A 20372-nucleotide genomic window follows, 5' to 3' on the forward strand; every position below is an offset into this window, starting at 1 on the left:
ATATCCGGTTAATTTAATTTATCATCTCTACGCTTAAATTTTTTGTACAAAATATACTACCGTTTGTCAACGTAATGCAATTAACACAAATTTATCGTATATTTTTTTTAAGCCGCTGCGCCGTACGTAATATCGTTCTTAACGGTTGAGAACATTTATTAAGCGATAAATATATCTACTTTCGACTATTTATTAACTTAAATAAATACAAATATACATATTTAAGCTGCAATGTCATGTCTGTCGTTTCACATCGTTGTTTCGTTTGAAACACGTTCACTTTTGGTCATAAAATAAAACAATTACATTTTTAATAATATTAATTAATGTAGAAGTTATAATTATAAAGTAAGCAAAATGCTCCATTTCAAATATTTAAATGTTAAATGCTTAATGATAAGACGATTAAAAGAATCGTCAATTAGACGTAGCGGTAAGATAAATATCTCTTGTGAAAAATTATAATGAGAAATATCACGAAATATATGAATAACGACGTTGATGAAGTAGATTAGTAGAAGAACGCGAGAAGAGAGACGAATAATTGGAATAATCAGTCTTTGACAGAATTCATCTTCAGCTCTCGCTCACATATATATGTGATATTCTACGCTGTCTTTTCTAGCACGTGTAACGCAAATACATAAATAATCTGCAAACTATCGGAGGGATACGCTATGTTTTACACGCGCAACCAATGTTGGCCGTTGCGTCCGCAACGAAGATATTAAGCGTCGAGAACAGACGCGTAGCGAGTAGCGAGTGCGGCGGACGTACGATGACGAGATTGTTCGAAGCAGTCGCTTTAAAGACCGGAAGCGGAATCCAATAGACTGCCGTCTACGATTGGACTTATTGCCACCGTCACCGAGTTATCGTAGTAACCGCTCGATAATAGTCGCACCGCCGTTACGTCGTACGCTACGAGCTCCTTTATATCTGAAATCAAAACATTTATTTTTTATTGTAGGCAAAATATTCTATATGTATATACATTGCGGTATTCGGTATTCTTCATATCATATACGTATAACGATGGATTTATACAAGTTGCAAAAATGACGACGTATGAATGACGTATGAAATTAACGTCGCTCTATTCAGCGAGTCAGCACTTTGAATTGTGACTCGTTGATTCCGTGTGTGTGAAAGATTTGAAAGATTCATTACCGGGTTTGGAATCAATGCCGCAAAAGGAGTCAATTACGTCGAGTTTCGTCGTATCGAAACCGTGGCTGCCTCCAATCTGCGCTTGATCCCGCGGACTCCTCGCATCGCACTGAAAATAAACCGATTACATCCCAATAAATATTGTATATCGAAAAAAAATAGCTACTTATAACGAAAAAGCGCATAAAAGTTTTTCGATATAGAAAATAACAGTTTGACTCTCGTGAAAAAAGTTTATTCTTTTTTATCTCCAATTGAAAGATCCTTTTTGAGATGAAAACACCAATTTTTGAAATAAAGCTTGGTTATTTTAAATAGAAAGCGGATAAGAATTCTTAATTCCATGCAGACTGATCAATCATGATATGGTTGGATTATCATTAAACTCGATATTTTTGTGTGAACTTCATATAGTATAAATAAATAAAAAATTGTGATTTCAGCGACATAACCGTCTTAATTTTGCTGTATGAAACATATTAATGTTTAGGCGTAAGAGGGGACAACGATTATGGATCGTGACGCGAAGAAAAAGATTTTACAACGTACTTTGCGTAAAGTGCCGGTTTCGCTTGTGTGAACGACACCGTGCGAGCTGCTACCGCCGATTCCGAGGGCAATTATTCGTACGGCACCAGGATACACTGCCACGAGGGTGCAATTAATCCGTCTGCCATAATTGCGAAGCGTGAATGGATCAGTCGTGCTGACCGACAAGACATTGCAGGCTGAAAAGCAAAAAAAGATAACACAAAAGTCTAAAGTACGCGTTCAATCGGAATCAGCTGAGAATGGTTAACCGAGACAACATCGTAACAATACTTTCGCGTTCCTGTCAATATATTGATTAATTTTTCGCGAGTAGTCACTTGTTTTTCTACCTAAAAGGGTGCGTTCGTATAGAACTTGCTATATTTTAGCGCTATTGCGTCATTCTATCTTTATCACTCATTAGGTGTAAAACAAGGATAGAATGACGCAATAGCGCTGTAATAGCAAGTTCCTTGAACGCAGCCTAAATATTTCTTTGCGGAAGTAAACTGGTTCACGAAAAAATATAGCTTATCGAACCGTTATATTTTCTCGTGTCATTCTTCTCTATCTTTACTTAAAAAGGAAGTATGATGGAAGATCCCGTTTCCTAGAATTAGACCTGACGCGTTCTAATTTACGAGCGTTCTAATTTACGTCTGGTTCATCTGTCGCAGAAATGGATGAAATGGATATCTAGGACTTTGAGACAATATTCAAGTTTAGAATAGCGTGAAGCCTGTACTTGTACGATGTAATCGAACATCGATTTTCCAACATTCGTTATTCCGAATTTTAATGATACACAGCACATATCCGACTTTCGTTAATCGTAGGAAGTTGAGAATTATTAATGGATTATACTCAATATAGAATTAAATGCTGTCAATTGAAAGAAATTATTGGAAAATTTATATTATTAGAAATAATACATTTTATTTTTTAATTCAACGCTAAAAATAAAATATTATTTTATATTATATAAAGGCCCAATTATTAAGATATAATTCGTAGATGATCTAATTAATGTAATCTAAATAAAATGCAAACAAACATAAAAGTAACGTCTCGCGTAACGAAATCCTTATATTCTATTAAACATTTGATGTGATCTTTCTTTCCTTTTTTATTTCTACATTCGTTTAAAAATGTAATAAAATTGTAGATTATATATATTCTTTTTTTTATAGGGACATATATATCTAACATTTGTATAAAAAAGTCTAAAAAAGTTAAGTTTTTTTTTTCCCAAAATTTATGCATGTTCGAGCAATAATACTTACGTCTTGGATTTTTTGGATATCTTGCGGATACGACAAAGCCCTTCCCACGTAGAGGTATTCTATATTGGAGGAGTGCAGCATTCTGCGAACTTGTAAAAGTCCTCCTGTACCATCTGTTCTTACCGCAGAATTCGCTCGTTCTCTCCTTCGTCGATAATGAGTGGTCGCTCTCGCTTGGAAATATTTCGCCGTTCAATTCCCAGCCATCGATTACCTTTTAAATAACGAGCAATTAAAGACTTATATATACCTTCTTATCATCATACCATCGAATCACTTGATCGTTCAAATATAAAAGCGCGTTTTTCAATTTACTAATTTCGTTTTACATATATTACGTACAATATAAAATATTTAAGTAAAGCTATGGTTAAATCTATTTTATTTTCTTTATCTTCGTAAATATATGGATACTTGTAAATATTATATAAAAGCATATACAATTTTTTATGATTAATATTAAAGTCGCAAAATGTAGTAAAATAAATATTATGCCAATTATTAATATTGCGGTGAAGAATTTTGTAAAGTGCATATGATATAATTTCAGTTTACACAGAAATCTTTATAGTTATACATATTATAATTATACTACAGAGGAATTATAATAATTATATGCAAGAACTATTTTTAAGGGAAGACATATTACGTATAGTATTAAATGTTGCACGACACATCCAATAAGAAATATTACAGAAAAAAGAAATCGTCAAAAACCATATTATAGAATTCGAGTTACAATTGCATTCGTGTTAGGATTTAAATTACGTTTCGCGAAAACGTGACGAACAAAATTCGCTTCTGATGCTATTAAACGCTTTCTTCTCGGAGTATATTGACTTCTGTGCATTCGCGGCACATGACATGTACCGCTATCGTAGGATTATCCGGGTTTACCCTACAGGAGTTTTCCATTAATAGCAACAGGGAGAACCGGGGTGAGAGTCGGAAGGGGGGAAACTTCGCGATTCGATTTTTGTCCTGGCACGTGCCCTGCAACAAAGCTTTCACGATTTCGCTTATTGTTGCCGTTGACGAGCAACCTACACCGTAATTTCGCAGTAGAGAGATCTGCGCTTTGCGGGATAATGTATATATTATATATTTCCCTCTGTTCTCTCTCTACTTTCTTGGAAAGATTCAAGACTTATTTATGACATTTGCAAGAATTTTACAATTTTCCTAATTAATAAACTTCTGCCTGCTATACTTTGTCAGTGATTCTGAAACATTTGCTTTGTTTAAACATATTATATTATTTTGTATTAATAATCTGCAAATATTTCTTGAACGTAAACATTTGCTTAAATAACAAATTCTGGCGTACGATTATAAGATATATATTTACTTTTTGAAATAATCCTGTGAAATAAGTTTATTACTCTACAGAACGTGTTTTATTTTATGATTTATTTGGAAACAAACTGTAATTTGCTACTTTTATTTGTTATTGTTTCGTTTCGATTGCTATCACAAAGCGGTAAAATTATATTTTTTTTATACATAATTGTTAAGTACTACTAGAATGATTATGTAAAATAAAATATTTTAATCTTATAATAGGACCAGATAATATTTAGATAAAAAAATATTAATTCAATATTTTTTAAAATAAAATTTTGGATTAAAAATTAATATTCTTAGTAATAATTAATGATGACGTACTGCTAGAAGTCCACGGTGATCGCAAGGAACGTCGAAGCTATGGAAATGTATTTCTACTATGCGATCTGGATCAGTCAAAAAGTATATTCCACAAACGTTGTCATCATCGGTCGGCGATATATAAGAGAATGGTCCACTTTCTGAGGTAACAAACATACAGTCTGTAACGGAACATCAACGATATAATTTTAATCATTACTTCCTGCAAATGTTTTTCAACGTACAAAGTTTTTGCAATTATTTTTATCTCGTGATCTTATTTCTGTATATTTCTATATTAATGTTATCTACTATACACGTACGCACATTTTGTAAATTATCATAATCAATATTTTATAAAATAAAAAAAACAGTGAGAGCTTTTTAAATATAACTTCTATATTTTATATCTAAGAATATGCTCAATAATTAAATACTTGAAGAATTTTATATATGTATAATATGTATATATCTTTATGCAAGGTGTCTGTAAATTTTCTTATACTATTTTATCTCTGTAAAAATACGCTGTAATATTTCAGAATTTATTGATAAAGGTAACAAATATTTGCATGTTAAAATGATACGGTAAAAAAAAGTAAATGTGCGAACGTGGCTTGTTTTATAATTTTAGTTTTTGCTTAGATAAAGTCTGATTTAAATTCCCGTTGGGTTTTAATCGCATTCGGAATGCGATTACACGGTTATTGTGTAATACTCAATGTGCGGAAATTATTTACTAGTTCGGTTACTGTTGCGGAAACTGCGTGGTCCATCCATTAACGCGATTTTGTGCAATAACGTGATTACCGTATCAAACGCCTCAATTACGAAGCTTACGATACGCTTTCGTCGCAAAGCACCAAAACACTTGGATCACATGCACAACCACTTTTAAGCATCTTGTTATAACGTGGATTAACGTGATTACAAGAAGCTTATTTTAAAATGGAATTATATATAACATTTGTATATAATATCCAATTAAGAAATATTTCAGAGACAGATTTTTAAAAGGCAAAATTGAATGGTGGAAATAATTTCTATATACGCATTTAAAAACAGAATCGCTTTTTAAAATTATTTTTTAATTAAATCTATTGCTACAGAGAAATGTATCAAAACACACCTTTACACACTTATTTCTCTCTCCGTGCTTAAACATATTATATACATAGAAACTATACGAGCTGTCAACTTGTACATTGTTTGCATATTTCTTTCAAACCACGAAAAACAGAAAGCAAGAATAAAAGATCGGAAAATAGTTATTCTTTTTTATGTATAAATTATTTTTAAAGAAAAAGAAATTACGTGACTTTGGATAATAAACTTTTAATTAATAAATAAATAGATAAATAACTAAGAACTTTCGATAATGGAATTAACAACTAACAAGTAAAAAGGTGGGCCTTGAGAATGCAACGCGATAATAGACATTCTTTCAATCTTCTGAATTAAAGAACAATTTTTTTCTGTTTTAGATTATCCTGTCCGCAAACTTACGACACTATAGTGGTAAATTACTGGCAAATATTGCTACAAGTTTCAATTACAAGCAAGCGTCGCCGTCGCAGTGTTAATTTTGAGCATCGATAGTAATCATCTCTGTTATCGGGTATACGCAAGCATCTGTTTAAACACACGTGGCATGATGTAGGATCACAACGCAAAGATTATGTAGATGTAATATTTCAAATAGTCAGTTTAGGTGAACCATTACTTTAATGCGATCCATTTCTACACAGCAAAAAATAAAATTATTTTTCCCAAACTTTTATAATATATAACAATTAAAGTAATAAAAAACGCGAAAAAAAGAAATAAAAGTAATCTATTTAAAATATTATTTATATGTTACAACATAATATATTGTTTGCAATCACATTGTTCGCGCTTACCTGTAATCGGCCGATAATGTTCACGCGGTACCTCGAATGAAGCCTTTCCTCCCGATTCATAACTCAAGATATTGGCAACTGCTTCATTCGTTATCTGAAAAAAGAAATATATTATGCAAGACACAGCAGACACACACAAATTATTCAAGTTAATCGATTTAACAAATATTTTTGTTTAAAATCCCGTGTGCACAACGTTAGGCAGCCAACAAAGTGCTGAAGAAGTTTTATGGAAATTGAAAAATGGATTGTCAATTGTATTTCTTCACGCTCGTGCGTGTATGAACGATCATTAAAAATTTTCGTGCAAAATTCCCGATTTATGCACGGGAGATAAACTGGCGACGCTCTCCGCGTTAAACGACTATGATGTATTTATAATGCGCGTTCATATAATATGCACACTGCACAGAAAGAATATGTGAAAGGTGACGCGAACAAAACAATATGAATTGTTGCAGAAGAAAGTGACAAGGCATTTAAATGACGCGTCAATATTGCTAATAGTAATATTATAACGCCGACATCGGTCTAATTAATCTCAATCTTTGCGATACGTGCAACACGCAGCTTATTCGACCTCACGCATTCCACGTTTGTATAGGATATATTTTATTTGTAAATGTTAATAGTATATGTAGTAATAGTACATATAGGATGCAATATAAAATCGTCCGTTTGTGATTCTTCTACATGTTCAACAATTTTAATTTAGCAATTGCGCTTTGAGCGAAAATATTCTTTAAAAATACATGTACGTGCCCATGATGAGATAACTCTAGCACAATAAAGCAATTTCAGTTAGACGCATTTTATCGTAACACCATTTGTTTATAAATAGAGAATGAAGGACTTTGTTGTGTGTGTATTGAGAAAACTTGATATTTCCTCTTTGTCAACTCAATATACAGAAAGTTTCACGCGTAATATAACGGTCGAAGTTTGCCGAGGTCTAATCTATATTCGTTTTCCTTGCCTCTTCTTCGCATTAAGCATTCGAGCAAGTTTATGTGCTTTTATATTACTTCACAGTGCAATCGATCATGTTGCTTTTATTGTCTAAGGTGGAATCTTTAATTGTGACTTTTAAAACGATGAATGCATACTAATTGCGTGATTACAAAGTACTTAGTAAATATACGTAACAATAAACTTTGGCTCGAATCAAATGTTATTACTGCTAACAAACACACAATTAAAACGTGACACGATACGAGCATTATGTAACGCAATATATTTGCTTGAAAATACAAATAAATTTCCGCTCAATTAAATCCACTATACATGTTTGAATGATACTTGAAAAAGTCAATCGAAATCTGTTTGTTTTATAATACAAAGAATCTTGTTTTTATACAATATAATTTTCTACGCTATCTCGTTTCTGTTAGTTTCACACTCGCCTGTTTGTTGCCAGATCGGAGAATTATGCTGATCATCGCTCTATAAAAAATAACTACGAGAATCTGAACCGCGCTTTTATGTGACCACATTGCAGATAAAAAAAATCCGGTTAAAAAAGTCCACCGATAAAAGGAACGGTCGCGGGTGGCGGCGTTACGACTTGAACGGGATAGCTCGTACAGCATTTCTCGTTGTTGCGTTTCGTTCGTATATGCACAAGGCGCATCTGTTATTTCGCGCCGCGGGGCAAAAATCGCGCAAATTGCATTTTCCACCGCGCGGTCGTGCCCCGCTTCGCGCGTGTGCGAAACGAAAAATCCGTTATTTAATTAACATTATTTCTCGACCGCGCGCGCGTCGCTAGCGGATGTGGGAGCCGCTACGAATACCGCGTCCCCACCTGCCAGATAAACCTATCTCGAGAGTAATTGCCCAAGTCTTGTGTCTGAATGATGGCCCTGGTGCGATGAATCGCAATACGGGCGCGTTTATCGAACGCGGTACCTAAGATAATTATCGCACATCGTTAATGTGACACGGACGAGGTCCCCGGTACCGTAATATAGGGTAGTTCTCGGAGTTTATTCCTTTTCGTTTGTTCCTTTTAACCCTCTTTGGATACACAAGGAATTGATGTCGCTATAAAATAAAGCGTCATGCACGTTAGATTAAAACAATTAAGTTCAATTTCATTCTCTCATTTCGTCATAGAAATTATAATCGAACAGCAAAATAATTTAGATTAAAAAAATTCTCTCGCTCGTGTGACTTCTTTTCTGTAAAAATTATAATGAAAACGCGCAAAAGATACAGCTTTACCTATTATAAAACGCTATATAATAAAGTTGAGCTAATTAAGCTTTCGTCTTTGTGACACGGTACCTTGATGTTGCTTATTTCTGTCTCCTTCTGCAAGTGGAAAGAAGTCCAAACCTTAACTAACTAGCTAAGAGCGACTTACTTGTAAGTAGAGAATCAAAACTCATTATAAGTTAGCAAATGACGTCACTTGTAGTACAATTAGAAAGTTCCTAAACCCTCTTAGGGCTCGAAACTCTCTCTTTTTATACTTTAATTTTTTTTATAATACGATTCACTTGTATTGAATTTTGATTTAAATCTCTCAATTTAACGCTATTCTTTATATTAAAAAATAATTAATTCTTTAATAATTATTTTTATATATAATTAAATATATCTTTAATTTTATTGAAGTTTATATTAGTACATATATTGTATATATAAATACCACATAAATATAATCATATATTAAATTTATTTTCGCAATTATATATATATATATATATATCTATAGCTATAAACATTTGAGTCATTGATCGATTGTCGAATAGTAGCAGAAAAATATAGCAAAATCTAAGATAATTAAGAAATTCATTTTCTTAATTAAGAAAGAGCTTTTTAATTGCAGAAGGAGCCTACGCGCGCGCGGTATACCGTGGTCTCTTGCAAAAGTAATTTTATTTTCACCAAGTTTGTGTGTGTTAGGCTAAAATTCTTAAATAAATTATTTCTTCGAATCAGTTTCTTTTTATAAAAAAAAAAGAAATAAAAACGGAAAATAATTAAATCAAAATTGTACGTGTAGATATTTTGAGATATCTTGTTAATATAAATTATTAAATAAACTTTTTAATCAAGATAATTACAATACACTCAAGTAAATCGCAATATTTCATTTAATCTAATTGTCATTTTTTAATGACTGCTCGCCGTGCATACATAAATAAAAAATATCGTTTTAATAGTTTTAAAACGATCGCAATTTATTCTCATTTAGAGATACTCCAATATCACATTTATTCTAATCACAATTATCTTGCCTGTTATCCTTAATTCAATCATTGTTAATTCAAGAATTAACCGAGGACGCAATAAAAGTCATGAAAATTGTAAAATATAGTACAATCAAGATGAATAATTGTCTACTTGTTGTGTGACACGCAAATAAAGATGATGTTAAAATATTTTTAGACAGTAATATGTGGATAGTAATTATCATAAAATTTTTCAACCAAGTACCAATATACAGCTTGATAAGTGTTAGAAAATGATTTGTAAATTCCAATTCTATCTCATCTCTCATTAAAAATATTGTTATTCTCTTTTCGTTACAGTATTACGATTATTCGGATTAACACCTCACGTATAATTGCATTTTCAATTTTTACATCTTCTAATAGTATTGTCAAGAATATATTGCTTCAAATTATATGCTTTATACATGTTTTATTTTATATATATGTTATATCTTAAATTTCAATATTTTAATCAAGTTTCTTCAAGATATTACACACTTTAATCTACAAGCAAGTGATATATTCAAGCGATGCATTTACCTGTTGCTGACGACGATCGTTGCCGATTGCTGCTTTCGCAACGTGAAACGTTGCACCGACGACGACGACAATGATGATAACCAGGAGGATCGACGTTGAAATCGACTTGGAGAACATCTCTCACTGACGGCGAGCGGCGAGATCAGGAAGAGACGGAAACAGGCGACAACGCGAGCCGAGTAAGGACTGGAGAGCTTCTCCCTCGCCGGGTGGATCGGTTGGATTGGCTGGATCGGCCTCCCTCGCCTTTCGATCGTTGTGGAGAGATCGAAGTGGCGGTACGAGAGATCGTGGGGGTTGCGGGTTGTGGGTTGCGGCGAGCTCGGGTCGAGCGCGGCAGGTGTTCTGATGGCGTCGCGACGCACGGCGTCCCTCTTATAGCGGCTAGACCGCACGGTCCGCACCTCGCACAGCCTCCTCGCCACTCTCGCCAGCCTTTTCGTCCTAGCTGCGCGCAACCCCCGAGCCCCGAGCCTCATTGTTACGCGCTCCACGACGACGCTCTTTACACGGTGAATTTGGAGACAAGAATATAATGTGCGCTTTGTCCGCTCCAGGAGGACAAAAGTGTTCCACTCGAGCGAAAGTGTATATATATATATATATATATATATGGCATTTTTATGAAACAACTTTTTAGAAAATCGATATTTCGTTAAAAATTTTACTGCCCCAGTATATATAACGGTACTTGAACATTTTTTCTTAGGACCGTCTTCGAGTTTCAGGAGGAAAATTGTTTCATTCTCTTGATCAGTGTGATAGAAGATTTAATAATACAATTTAAATACAATAATAAGTATAATAAATATCCGAGATGCACACACAAACTTCTTCTTTCTTTCTCTTTTTTTTATTTCAAACCTCAACAAATTTGTATTTGCTGTATCATTGATTATCGAAATTTATGATGCATATTTCGATGTATATAAGCTTTGCGCGTATCGCAAGCGAATGTCAAAGGGACAACAAGAATTATCGACAGATTCTTTTGCAGATGCGAAAATCATTATATCGCAGCGTTCCGCGTCAACAGCTATATATCGTATATCGTTGGGGAGAGAACGGGTTGGCATTTTAAACGTTCTTCGTTATTAATGTTTACAACTATGTTCGTCATCATCATGCACGCGTGTGTGCCGTGTGCATGCAACATGCGCATGTCAAAGTATGTAGTCAGAGCGCGACGTTAACCGGCAGGAATACAGGATGTGCGCGTCATTCTGTCAGCAAGATGGACGTTAAACGATATCGCTCGATTAGCGCACTTTACCATATATATATATATATATATTATATCTTTCTCTTTTGTCACGACATTATCTCGTCCGGCTTTAATTTCAAAGTCGTAATCGAGATCGATGATGGTGGCGAGAAGTCGTCGCCCGGCGTGGCTCATGGCAAAGTCCGTAAGCTTTACAAATGATTTTCCCCGTAACGAAAACACTGAGAAAAGGTGCATTATTACGTTTTCTTTACGCTCGAGCTAGGAGTGTAATTGAATGCGAACAAGGTCCGTGACGAAAACCGTTATAATTGTAATGAACGTATAATCAATTGACTGATGAGGACCTAAGGCAAGATCGAAACTAATATTTTAAACAAGTATACGCCGCGACGATTATAACTGTAAATAATCATGCACCGTGAAAATATTGTGTCGCGTAAACATTTGCCGCTTTATAGCGATCTTGGTTAAAATAATGTATATAAATGCAATTAATCTTATGTAACATATAACGGACGGCCGCTAGCCGTGCTTGATAGATAAACGTTCAAACCAATCAAAATTCGCATGAAATATACAATTCGGAAATAAATTCTGTTAAATCAATTTATAGTAATAATGTATTATATTATTTTATACAATCACAGAAATAAGCATTGACACAAGAATACCGACTGATAATCTCTCTCATTTATTAATGGATTTACCCTTTATACGCAAAAACACATAAATTGAACCCTGAAGAAAAGATCAATATCTCAATACAGACTTCGGTTTTTTTTATACACGATTGAACCAAGATAGTCTATAGACGTCAAAATCGATCGCTCTGCTTGACGGTATCTATTTAGATGTAAATGATGGACATTGTGTAAGCATGCTTTCCCATAGAAGTTAACTACGAAATGCGCGACGTATTTCCGACGACATTCGTGATGAATAAAAATAACCGCACAATTTACCGCATCAAATGCGATTGTCACCAAATTGCGGTAGATTATAACGTGAATGCCGATGTTTAACATACAATTTACATAACTGCCATCTGATGCCATTAGAATTATCGTGGCATCTGACGAGAGAATTCGTGCAATGAAACGATATCAGTTATTAATATTATTATCCATGATTGTGTGATGCGTCGCGATATTTGTACTTTGAGCGTCGTCCATGTAAATCCGAAAAAGAATTATTATTTTTTAAAACATGCGTATGCGCACGGTACTCGGAGGACACTTTAAGTGGCCGTTTGCGTGCGTGCATTCCTAGAAAAAAAAAAGATCTTTTTCTTTCACAATCAGATACGTAGACAACGCTCTTATAACAGACTGTATCCTCGTGCGAGACTCGTACGTCAGAACAAAACAGACCGGACTTTCATGTTTACGATTAAACGATGGTCAGTCACGAGGATGGGAACAAACTGCAAATAATACAGTCTATTTATGGGTCTATCAGTAATACAATTGCCGATTTGCAATTCTACTGCGGCAGATAAATCAACATGTGGGTGCCGGCGACCTAAAAATCTACAAATTTGTAAAATACTTTCAAATATCGATCCTTTGCGCGTGATTATAAATTTATACAATTTATAACAATTATCTTTGCATGAAAATGGAGTTTTATTGAGACTAAGGGTTGATTTATAATAGCCGTAACCGTTGATTTAAGCCGTAATCTTTAAAAAATTGACTAATCACAGTCGAATGTGAGAAGAATAATCGACTGTGATTGGTCAATTTCTTAAAGATTACGGCTTAAATCAACGGTTACGGCTATTATAAACCAACCTTTACATAAAAAAAATTTGGAAGAGAAAAATATTTCACTGGACCAAAGATGTTTTCGAAGTTTGTCGGCGGATAACTCGAGCCTTTCTATTATACGTTGTATGATAAATAACGTAATAACGACGAAATGAAAATTGTAAACCGCTTTGCATGATCAAACAGCTTACGGTAAAATGTAGGGCGATGAGTAAAACGTCTCGAAGGAAAAACAGAGCAGCAAATCGCTATTACGTGATCATTAATAAAATTCAAGAGCATTGCCATGAATAATTCAACTTCAGGAAACAATCCCGATTGTGCTGTCTCGTTTTGCCGCTTATATATTTATATCGATGAAAGTACAATGCGCGTCGCGTTGGAACTTTCCTAAATGACTTGTACTTGAAACGTTCCACCTAAGAACTAAGGCGAAGACTTAAGGACGCGGAGGTATACCGGAGTATACCGGATAATGTTCTTCCTCAAACACCTGATGACTCCTGTCGTGCCAAGCGTCCGGGACATGATGGTATAATCCATAATTGACGCCACTAGTGGCTATCTTTTTCAGGCCTTGTATGCTAGACAGTATAAGGGCCATTTTGGCGAGAATCAGAGCCTTACCGCCCAACACCGCGAGGAATTGAAAACCCATCGGCACTATGATCGAACCCATCAATAGCAGGCCCATCATCATCGCCGGGAACATGTAATTTCTACGACGATGGCGTTTTCGACCTAAGGAATGCAAATTAATTTTAAGTTTCACAGTTTATGCTGTATAATCCACGTTATGACTCACCTTGAACGACATTATTGTCCGAATTTCGCGCGGATGCTTTAGCAGCTGTATTAAATATATGATCGACGTCAATTTTGAAAGCGTGAGTCCGCAGGACGCGTGTCATTCGATTCCAAATGATCGCCGACCAGCTGATGTCCTCCTCTTCCGATCCATCGAAATTATCTCTGTCGAGAATCGCTGCGCGTGTTTTAATCGCAAATATGATTTTACTCGAAGAGTTTGCAACAACATGCGCGATATGCCGATTTAAACGTAATATTATAAATTTTGCGAATTGATTTAATATATTTCTTTCTTTACAATCTCTTTAGAACTCGTTTCGCAAAATTAGTTTCGAAAAGAATACGTAAATTTTTACGTGCAATTGCATCCGCAAATTGACATTATCAGCTATAATTACAAAATGATACGCAATATTTCCTTCATGTCGCTCGGCATTGTTGTTCCAAACCCTTATTATTTACGTAATTAATTGTATAAAGTTCTATTTCTTAATGTATGATATCCATATCTAAAAATAATTTCGAAAAATCAAAAGCGTGCCGAAAATACATATAATAGATGCTTTTCTCCCTTCTCTCAGATTTTCCATTATTATCAAAGATAATTGGAAGTTTTGAGTACAAGACTGAACTTTGAGCACGCGGTAGATAACGCATTCTTCCGCGAAATTCAACGAATTCTAATATAACAAATTACAATGTTACTGTAGCAAACTTCGATGCATACTAATTTATTGCAGCAAGCTCCGATGAAATTCCAGCTCCCTTGACAATATCTCCCTGATTCGCATACCTTTAGCCTTGAACCTTTATCTCTCTCTCGGGCAGAATTCTATTTCGGATCTACTTCCCTACTGCGCCTATTTGCTCTCTCTTTCTCTTCCTTTCTTTAATTAGATAATTATAGATTATAAAAATCAACTTACTTATCCGAATTGTTTTCATCGTTTGGACGAAGTCGTATTAAATCGACTCCGTCGTATATCGTAATAACATCGTCGTCGAGGAGGGTATCTAAGGTGTCGATAGCTCTCTGCTGCACACATTTTCTAAAAATATCCAATAATTCATCCTGGTCGGAGCTATTCTGGGACAGCGATGGGCAATTCTTGATTATGGACCGTAATCCAGAGTACCATTTTGTTTTATCGTCACAGCCGGCCCTTACGACCGCAGTCAGTGTGAGGGCAAGGACATGGAAAGCACGAGGGTGCATCTGTATTTAAACGCATACAAGCCTCTCAGGATCAACGATATCAATGTGGGTTAGTGACGCAGTTATAGCTACATTTTCTCTCTTTCTCTTTGTTCTTTTTGCATGGTGTTCCTGACTAAAAATTAACTTTATTCGTTTTAAACTTTACACTTATTTTCGAGCTAAAGAAAAAAATTCTGTGAACAATTTCAAATTCCTCTTTTAGCAAAAATGTGAAAATTGGCAGAAGAATACATATATAGTTTGAAGAAAATAAGAGACACTGTTTTATGTGAATTCTGAACAAATATTTCTAAATTTACTTTGACGAACAAAATTTAATAAGTTCATCGAGAAAAAAAGTTAAAAAAAAAAGTTTTCCGAAATTGCATTACTACCATGAAAAGGTATACTTTTGTCTTTAAATTAAAAATATGTATTTAAGATTTTTATTATTTCTTTTGTTTTTCGAAAATAGAGATTATTTGTAAGTAATATCTGATAAACAAAAAAATGTTGTCAACAATATCAACTTCAAAACTGTAATCAAGTTCAAAAATATTCTGAAACAGATATTTAAATTCAAATAAAATCCATCAGAAAAAATATTAATAATATTTACGATGTTTGCACGTGTTCTACTTTCTTCCCCTATTTTCTTATCTTTTATTCCGTCGACAATTTCATCTACGCGTCTCTCAGTATTATTATTATATACTTTACTTATTTTCTTCTTCGATTTTTTAAATATATGCGCGTAAATTGTTAAATGACAAAATAAAAGTACAGCAACAAAGATATGCACTTCATTTAAAAAAAGATATATATATAGACTCGGAAGTGACGGAAAGCATGTACATTCAATCGTTCTGCTATCAAAAATTTGTGTAAAAAATTCATCATAAAAAATTTTCACGGCATTTTTAATTACTTATAATAATGTATTTTGCAGAAATATTACTTTTGAATTGACACAAATATAATTTTAATTTTTCTCTACATTTATTTCTGTAATTAACAGTATTATTAATTAATCTGCCTAATCAATAATGATTAAAAAGAAATTTCTCATACTTATCTTTTATCACATATTATTTATTGAATTTTTATATTCTATTATATATATATAAAAATGTGTGACGTACTCTCGAGGAAATTAAGAAAAATGGCAGATAAATAGTTTTCAGAAGAACAATCTGAAAAGGCTGAGACCGCTCCAAATTCACGTAAATATTCAGAGAGCTTTACCTGGAAAAATCTGCACTCCTCCGGAGACCTCTTCACGAACGGACACGTCGCGGTGCACTGCGAAAGACGGTCGTGCGGGTAGTGCATTGCGTACACTTATACGTGCAGAAAATAGACTATGATGCCGTGCAGGTAGTCATTACGAGTCATCGAAGGGCATCAAGGTAGCGGTCAAAAGGCGGCCGGACTTTACGCTCGACCGACCATTCTCCGCAATCGTTGGCAAAAACTACGTTAATACTTACTGACTACTATATGATCACCCGGATATTACTATTTTCTTCCCGATGATGGATATAATTAATCGATTTCCGTCGCAGAAAAAGTATTTCAATGATAATTACACATTTGCGAATATATTTACGGAAGTTTTAGAGAAACTCTGCGAAAAAAAAGTAGACAATTTAAAAATGATCAATGTCTAAATAAAAAAAGATTGAGCATTTCTATTCATAATTTTTTAGATCAGTTTGAATTCCGCATTGCTACGTTGGATACACAAAATCCCGAAATCCATGAATTTGAAAAATAAAACAACTGCTGAAAAATATATAAAAAATGCCAATACACACAATGACATATAAATGAAATTTATATTAGATGATCACTAAAAAGGTCAAGTCTTAATTCATTTAAATGGAAATTTTCATTATAAATTAAGTTGCTGCTAATAATATATCGAATAATAATCATTTTCATCACGATCAAGATTAAATAATTAATAACTTATTTATCACGATTCTAGAATGCGATTTATTCGATTAATTCTAAATATTATCTAAAATAATCAAAACTAAATACATAATGTATTAACTTAAACAAAGAATGCAGGCATATGAAATGTTTTAAACTGTTCGATATAAAAAATGCAAGAGCTGATTTCTTGATGTTTTAAATAATTTACAAAATGTTAATTAGAGCTAAGCAAAAAAACTTCATGTTTAATTTGTATTTGATTTAATTTGTAAAGGAATTTTTAATTAAACATTCTAAATACACAAGTATTCTTTTATTAATTAATATACAAAAATACTCAGTCTTTTTAAAATATTATATATACAAATTGCCAGACAGAGAGAGAAAAAGAAACTCTGTCATGTGATATGCACATGTTATGTTTTACAAATATAAGAATTGTAACTGCATACCGAGTAATTGTCCTCTGGTATTGACTCGCAATCATCGTGAACGTTAGACATTGCACTCTCATTAGGCTTAGATCCCTGCTTAACACGACACTTGTTTCTAGGCATACCAGACGTGATGCATAACTCTAGTAAGGCCCATTCTTCCGTGGAAATCAGCGAACCTTCTTCACTGAGGGAACTTGCTGAACTATGGCGCGAAGGCACCGTGTTAGATTTCACTGTGTTGTGATTTTTGCACGAGTAATCGTCGTCGTTTTGAATTCTGTTACAAATCGGCACGCATTTCACATCGCGAGATCGCATATACAGACTGTCAACGAAATTACCGTTTTGACTTTCCGCACGACGAAGCGGCGACCTTCGAGCACAATGCGGCGAGTTGTTTATCCTGTCGCGCGTACCGTTGTCACAATTTTTTAATGTCTGACCGGAGGTCTGTGCTATATTACTGCTCGATGCTTTCCCGGGGAAGTGGTTAAAATTGCCGGACACGTTTCTGGCAAAACGCACATCCGTCGTGTTGATATTCACAGATTTATACAACGATGGTGAATATAGCGCGGCATTCCTGGGAGAATGAGACTTGTTCGCAAAGTGGGAAGCCGAAGGGTTGGAAAAGTTGCCTGTAACTTTCGAAGGTGGTTCGGATTTTTTGGCTGTGGACGTTATTGCTGCAGACGGCATGGAATTTAATGCCTGAAAATTAATTTATATCATCGTACAGTGTATATATACAATATCAAATATTAGAACATTTATTCTAAATATGATATAGAATATCCCAAGTGCAAAACACACAGAAAAGTGTTCTTTTTTTAGTCTATAATATATTCGTTATTTAATATCTGTCAAGAAATGCTTTTGTGTATATCTTATTATTTATACATAAATAACTTACTTTTGGCATACCAGACCTAATACATTGCGCTAACATGATATCTTCTTCTTCTTCAGAAAGTCCGACATTGTCTTCGAAAGGTAAGAGTTTCTTTGCTATACTTTTCTTTTGCTCCACGTATCTTGGCTGAAAAAATGATGAAGTGGAGGGGAGCTGTATATTCATCGTTGTAGGATTTTCTGCTGTTTGTGCTAACGGCGAACCAATTGACGGTGATAATCTGAATCTTGCCTAAAAAATAAACTGTCTGATAAAAAATATAATCAATAATTAATTACTGTATGTAGTATAGAACATTCGGTATAAACGGATGTGCAAATCTTAATTTTTCAGTTCTAAAACAATAACCTTTGGCATTGCAGACTGTATACACTCCGTCAAAATTGCATCATCGTCCGAATGATTCAAGCTATCGTCTGAAAATTCATCTGGATGTCTCAATGACGCACTACCTGGTGATTTGGGACTCAATATAGAATTTTTATTTCCATTGTTTGTATCAACGGGTGAAGACGATGGCGTACCGCATATGTTAAACTTATGCGATAATGTTTCCGATTTTTTATCGAACAGAATGCCATTTGTTGGAGGTGGAGTTATCTGTCTTGCCTATGAAATAAAAATCATGATAAACAGGCTAGTTTCAACAATGTGATTTTTATGCCCGTTACATATACACACGCGTGACACTTTTTAAATTATATCTTTAAATGTCGACGCGAGAAATTTTTTGAACAGATTCTACGGCTAGATTAAATATTGGTAAAAAAAAAAAAAAAAAAAAAAAGATAATTTATAATGAGACTCTGATTTTATATATATATGCTTCAGCTTATAAAACACTGATAAAAAAGTGAAATGAGATTGTACAGTATGAGGGAACCCATCTTGAAAATATTAAGTAAACGTATAAAATACAATAACTAATTGAAGAAGTTAATACCTTAGGTATGCCCGATTGAATACATTCATCTAATATTTTCTCATCTTCGCCCGAAAGATTGGAATTTTCATCGAACAAGTCATTTCTGTGGCAATTGATTTCGGCTGATTTGTCTCGCTCGCACACAATCTTCTCCTCATCCTCCTGTACACTTGGCATTGAGAGAGCAGACAGATTGGATTGAGATCCCACTGGAGAGATATCTGCGGGCGTATCCTCCGTACAATACACATGTACGGTGTCCGAAGCAACAATTTCCATTGCGGTCCTATTCTTCGAAGTACCAACGGGTGTCTTGACTGGAGTCGCGGGTGATTCCAATCTGGTTGGGATAGAATTTCTCTGATATGGCACTAAGATGCTCGTTGCCTCTGATCGTACAGATTTCTGAGAGTTCAGAGACTGTCTATATCTGTGTAAATACATTTGTAAAAATTTTATTTTAAATTATCTAATAAATTATTTTTCTATAGTTTATTACCTGTTAGTTTGCATTCCCACGTTAATACAGGCAGCCAACATATCCTCGTCATCTTCATCGCCGTCACTTACTTGTTCCTCTTTCACGTTGTTCTCTGGGCTGTTTATTTTCATATTAAGCATATCTTTTTCAAGTACACGAACATCTTTCTCATTTGTATCAAATACTCCTTCCATTATGCAATACGTCTTGGTGTCATTAGGTATTTTGACTTCGTCGTCAATCGTAAGAGAACTTAGACTGGTTGCGCTAGAAAATTCAATTGGCGTTGATTCTTCCTTGAAAGTGGCAATGTCATCTTCAAAAACACTATTCCTCGTGACATTCGGTTTAGGAAATACTGCAACAGATATGAAATTTAA

The 20372-nt window shown here is 34.2% G+C and overlaps 2 protein-coding genes and 1 long non-coding RNA gene across 3 annotated transcripts; 1 reads left to right on the top strand and 2 right to left on the bottom strand.

Moving 5' to 3' along the window:
• Nucleotides 1-170: 170 nt before the first annotated feature.
• Crh-bp (corticotropin releasing hormone binding protein) lies at nt 171-10721 on the bottom strand. The gene is made up of 7 exons (XM_077425026.1): nt 10291-10721; nt 6530-6623; nt 4650-4810; nt 2985-3198; nt 1720-1898; nt 1171-1279; nt 171-939 (listed from the first exon to the last, which is right to left on the bottom strand). The coding sequence occupies exons 1-7, from the start codon at nt 10405-10407 to the stop codon at nt 806-808; spliced, it is 1008 nt and encodes a 335-aa protein (XP_077281152.1). The 5' UTR covers nt 10408-10721; the 3' UTR covers nt 171-805.
• LOC143907919 (uncharacterized) lies at nt 1793-7337 on the top strand. Its single transcript, XR_013260000.1, has 4 exons — nt 1793-1933; nt 2379-3212; nt 4656-4794; nt 6113-7337. It is a non-coding gene; the product is annotated as an uncharacterized LOC143907919 (long non-coding RNA).
• A 322-nt stretch (nt 10722-11043) lies between the features above and the next one.
• On the bottom strand, nt 11044-17155 carry Osi23 (DUF1676 domain-containing protein Osi23). Its single transcript, XM_077425029.1, has 4 exons — nt 16541-17155; nt 15024-15313; nt 14093-14259; nt 11044-14028 (listed from the first exon to the last, which is right to left on the bottom strand). The coding sequence occupies exons 1-4, from the start codon at nt 16625-16627 to the stop codon at nt 13727-13729; spliced, it is 846 nt and encodes a 281-aa protein (XP_077281155.1). The 5' UTR covers nt 16628-17155; the 3' UTR covers nt 11044-13726.
• Nucleotides 17156-20372: the final 3217 nt, after the last annotated feature.

Source organism: Temnothorax americanus, unplaced genomic scaffold (assembly GCF_048541705.1).
Source record: "Temnothorax americanus isolate GAGA-0224 unplaced genomic scaffold, ASM4854170v1 Scaffold9, whole genome shotgun sequence".
Taxonomy (NCBI): domain Eukaryota; kingdom Metazoa; phylum Arthropoda; class Insecta; order Hymenoptera; family Formicidae; genus Temnothorax; species Temnothorax americanus.

What these genes read in the sequence shown, in the direction of transcription:
- Crh-bp (XM_077425026.1), bottom strand. Translation starts at nt 10,407, where the DNA reads ATGTTCTCCAAGTCGATTTCAACGTCGATCCTCCTGGTTATCATCATT. An exon ending in ACGATCGTCGTCAGCAACAG is followed by an intron (nt 6,624 to 10,290) that starts GTAAATGCATCG and finishes TTCTTTTTTCAG; the next exon opens with ATAACGAATGAAGCAGTTGC. An exon ending in AAACCGGCACTTTACGCAAA is followed by an intron (nt 1,280 to 1,719) that starts GTACGTTGTAAA and finishes GTTTATTTTCAG; the next exon opens with TGCGATGCGAGGAGTCCGCG.
- Osi23 (XM_077425029.1), bottom strand. Translation starts at nt 16,627, where the DNA reads ATGCACTACCCGCACGACCGTCTTTCGCAGTGCACCGCGACGTGTCCG. An exon ending in GATGAAAACAATTCGGATAA is followed by an intron (nt 14,260 to 15,023) that starts GTAAGTTGATTT and finishes GATTCTCGACAG; the next exon opens with AGATAATTTCGATGGATCGG. An exon ending in GGACAATAATGTCGTTCAAG is followed by an intron (nt 14,029 to 14,092) that starts GTGAGTCATAAC and finishes TGCATTCCTTAG; the next exon opens with GTCGAAAACGCCATCGTCGT.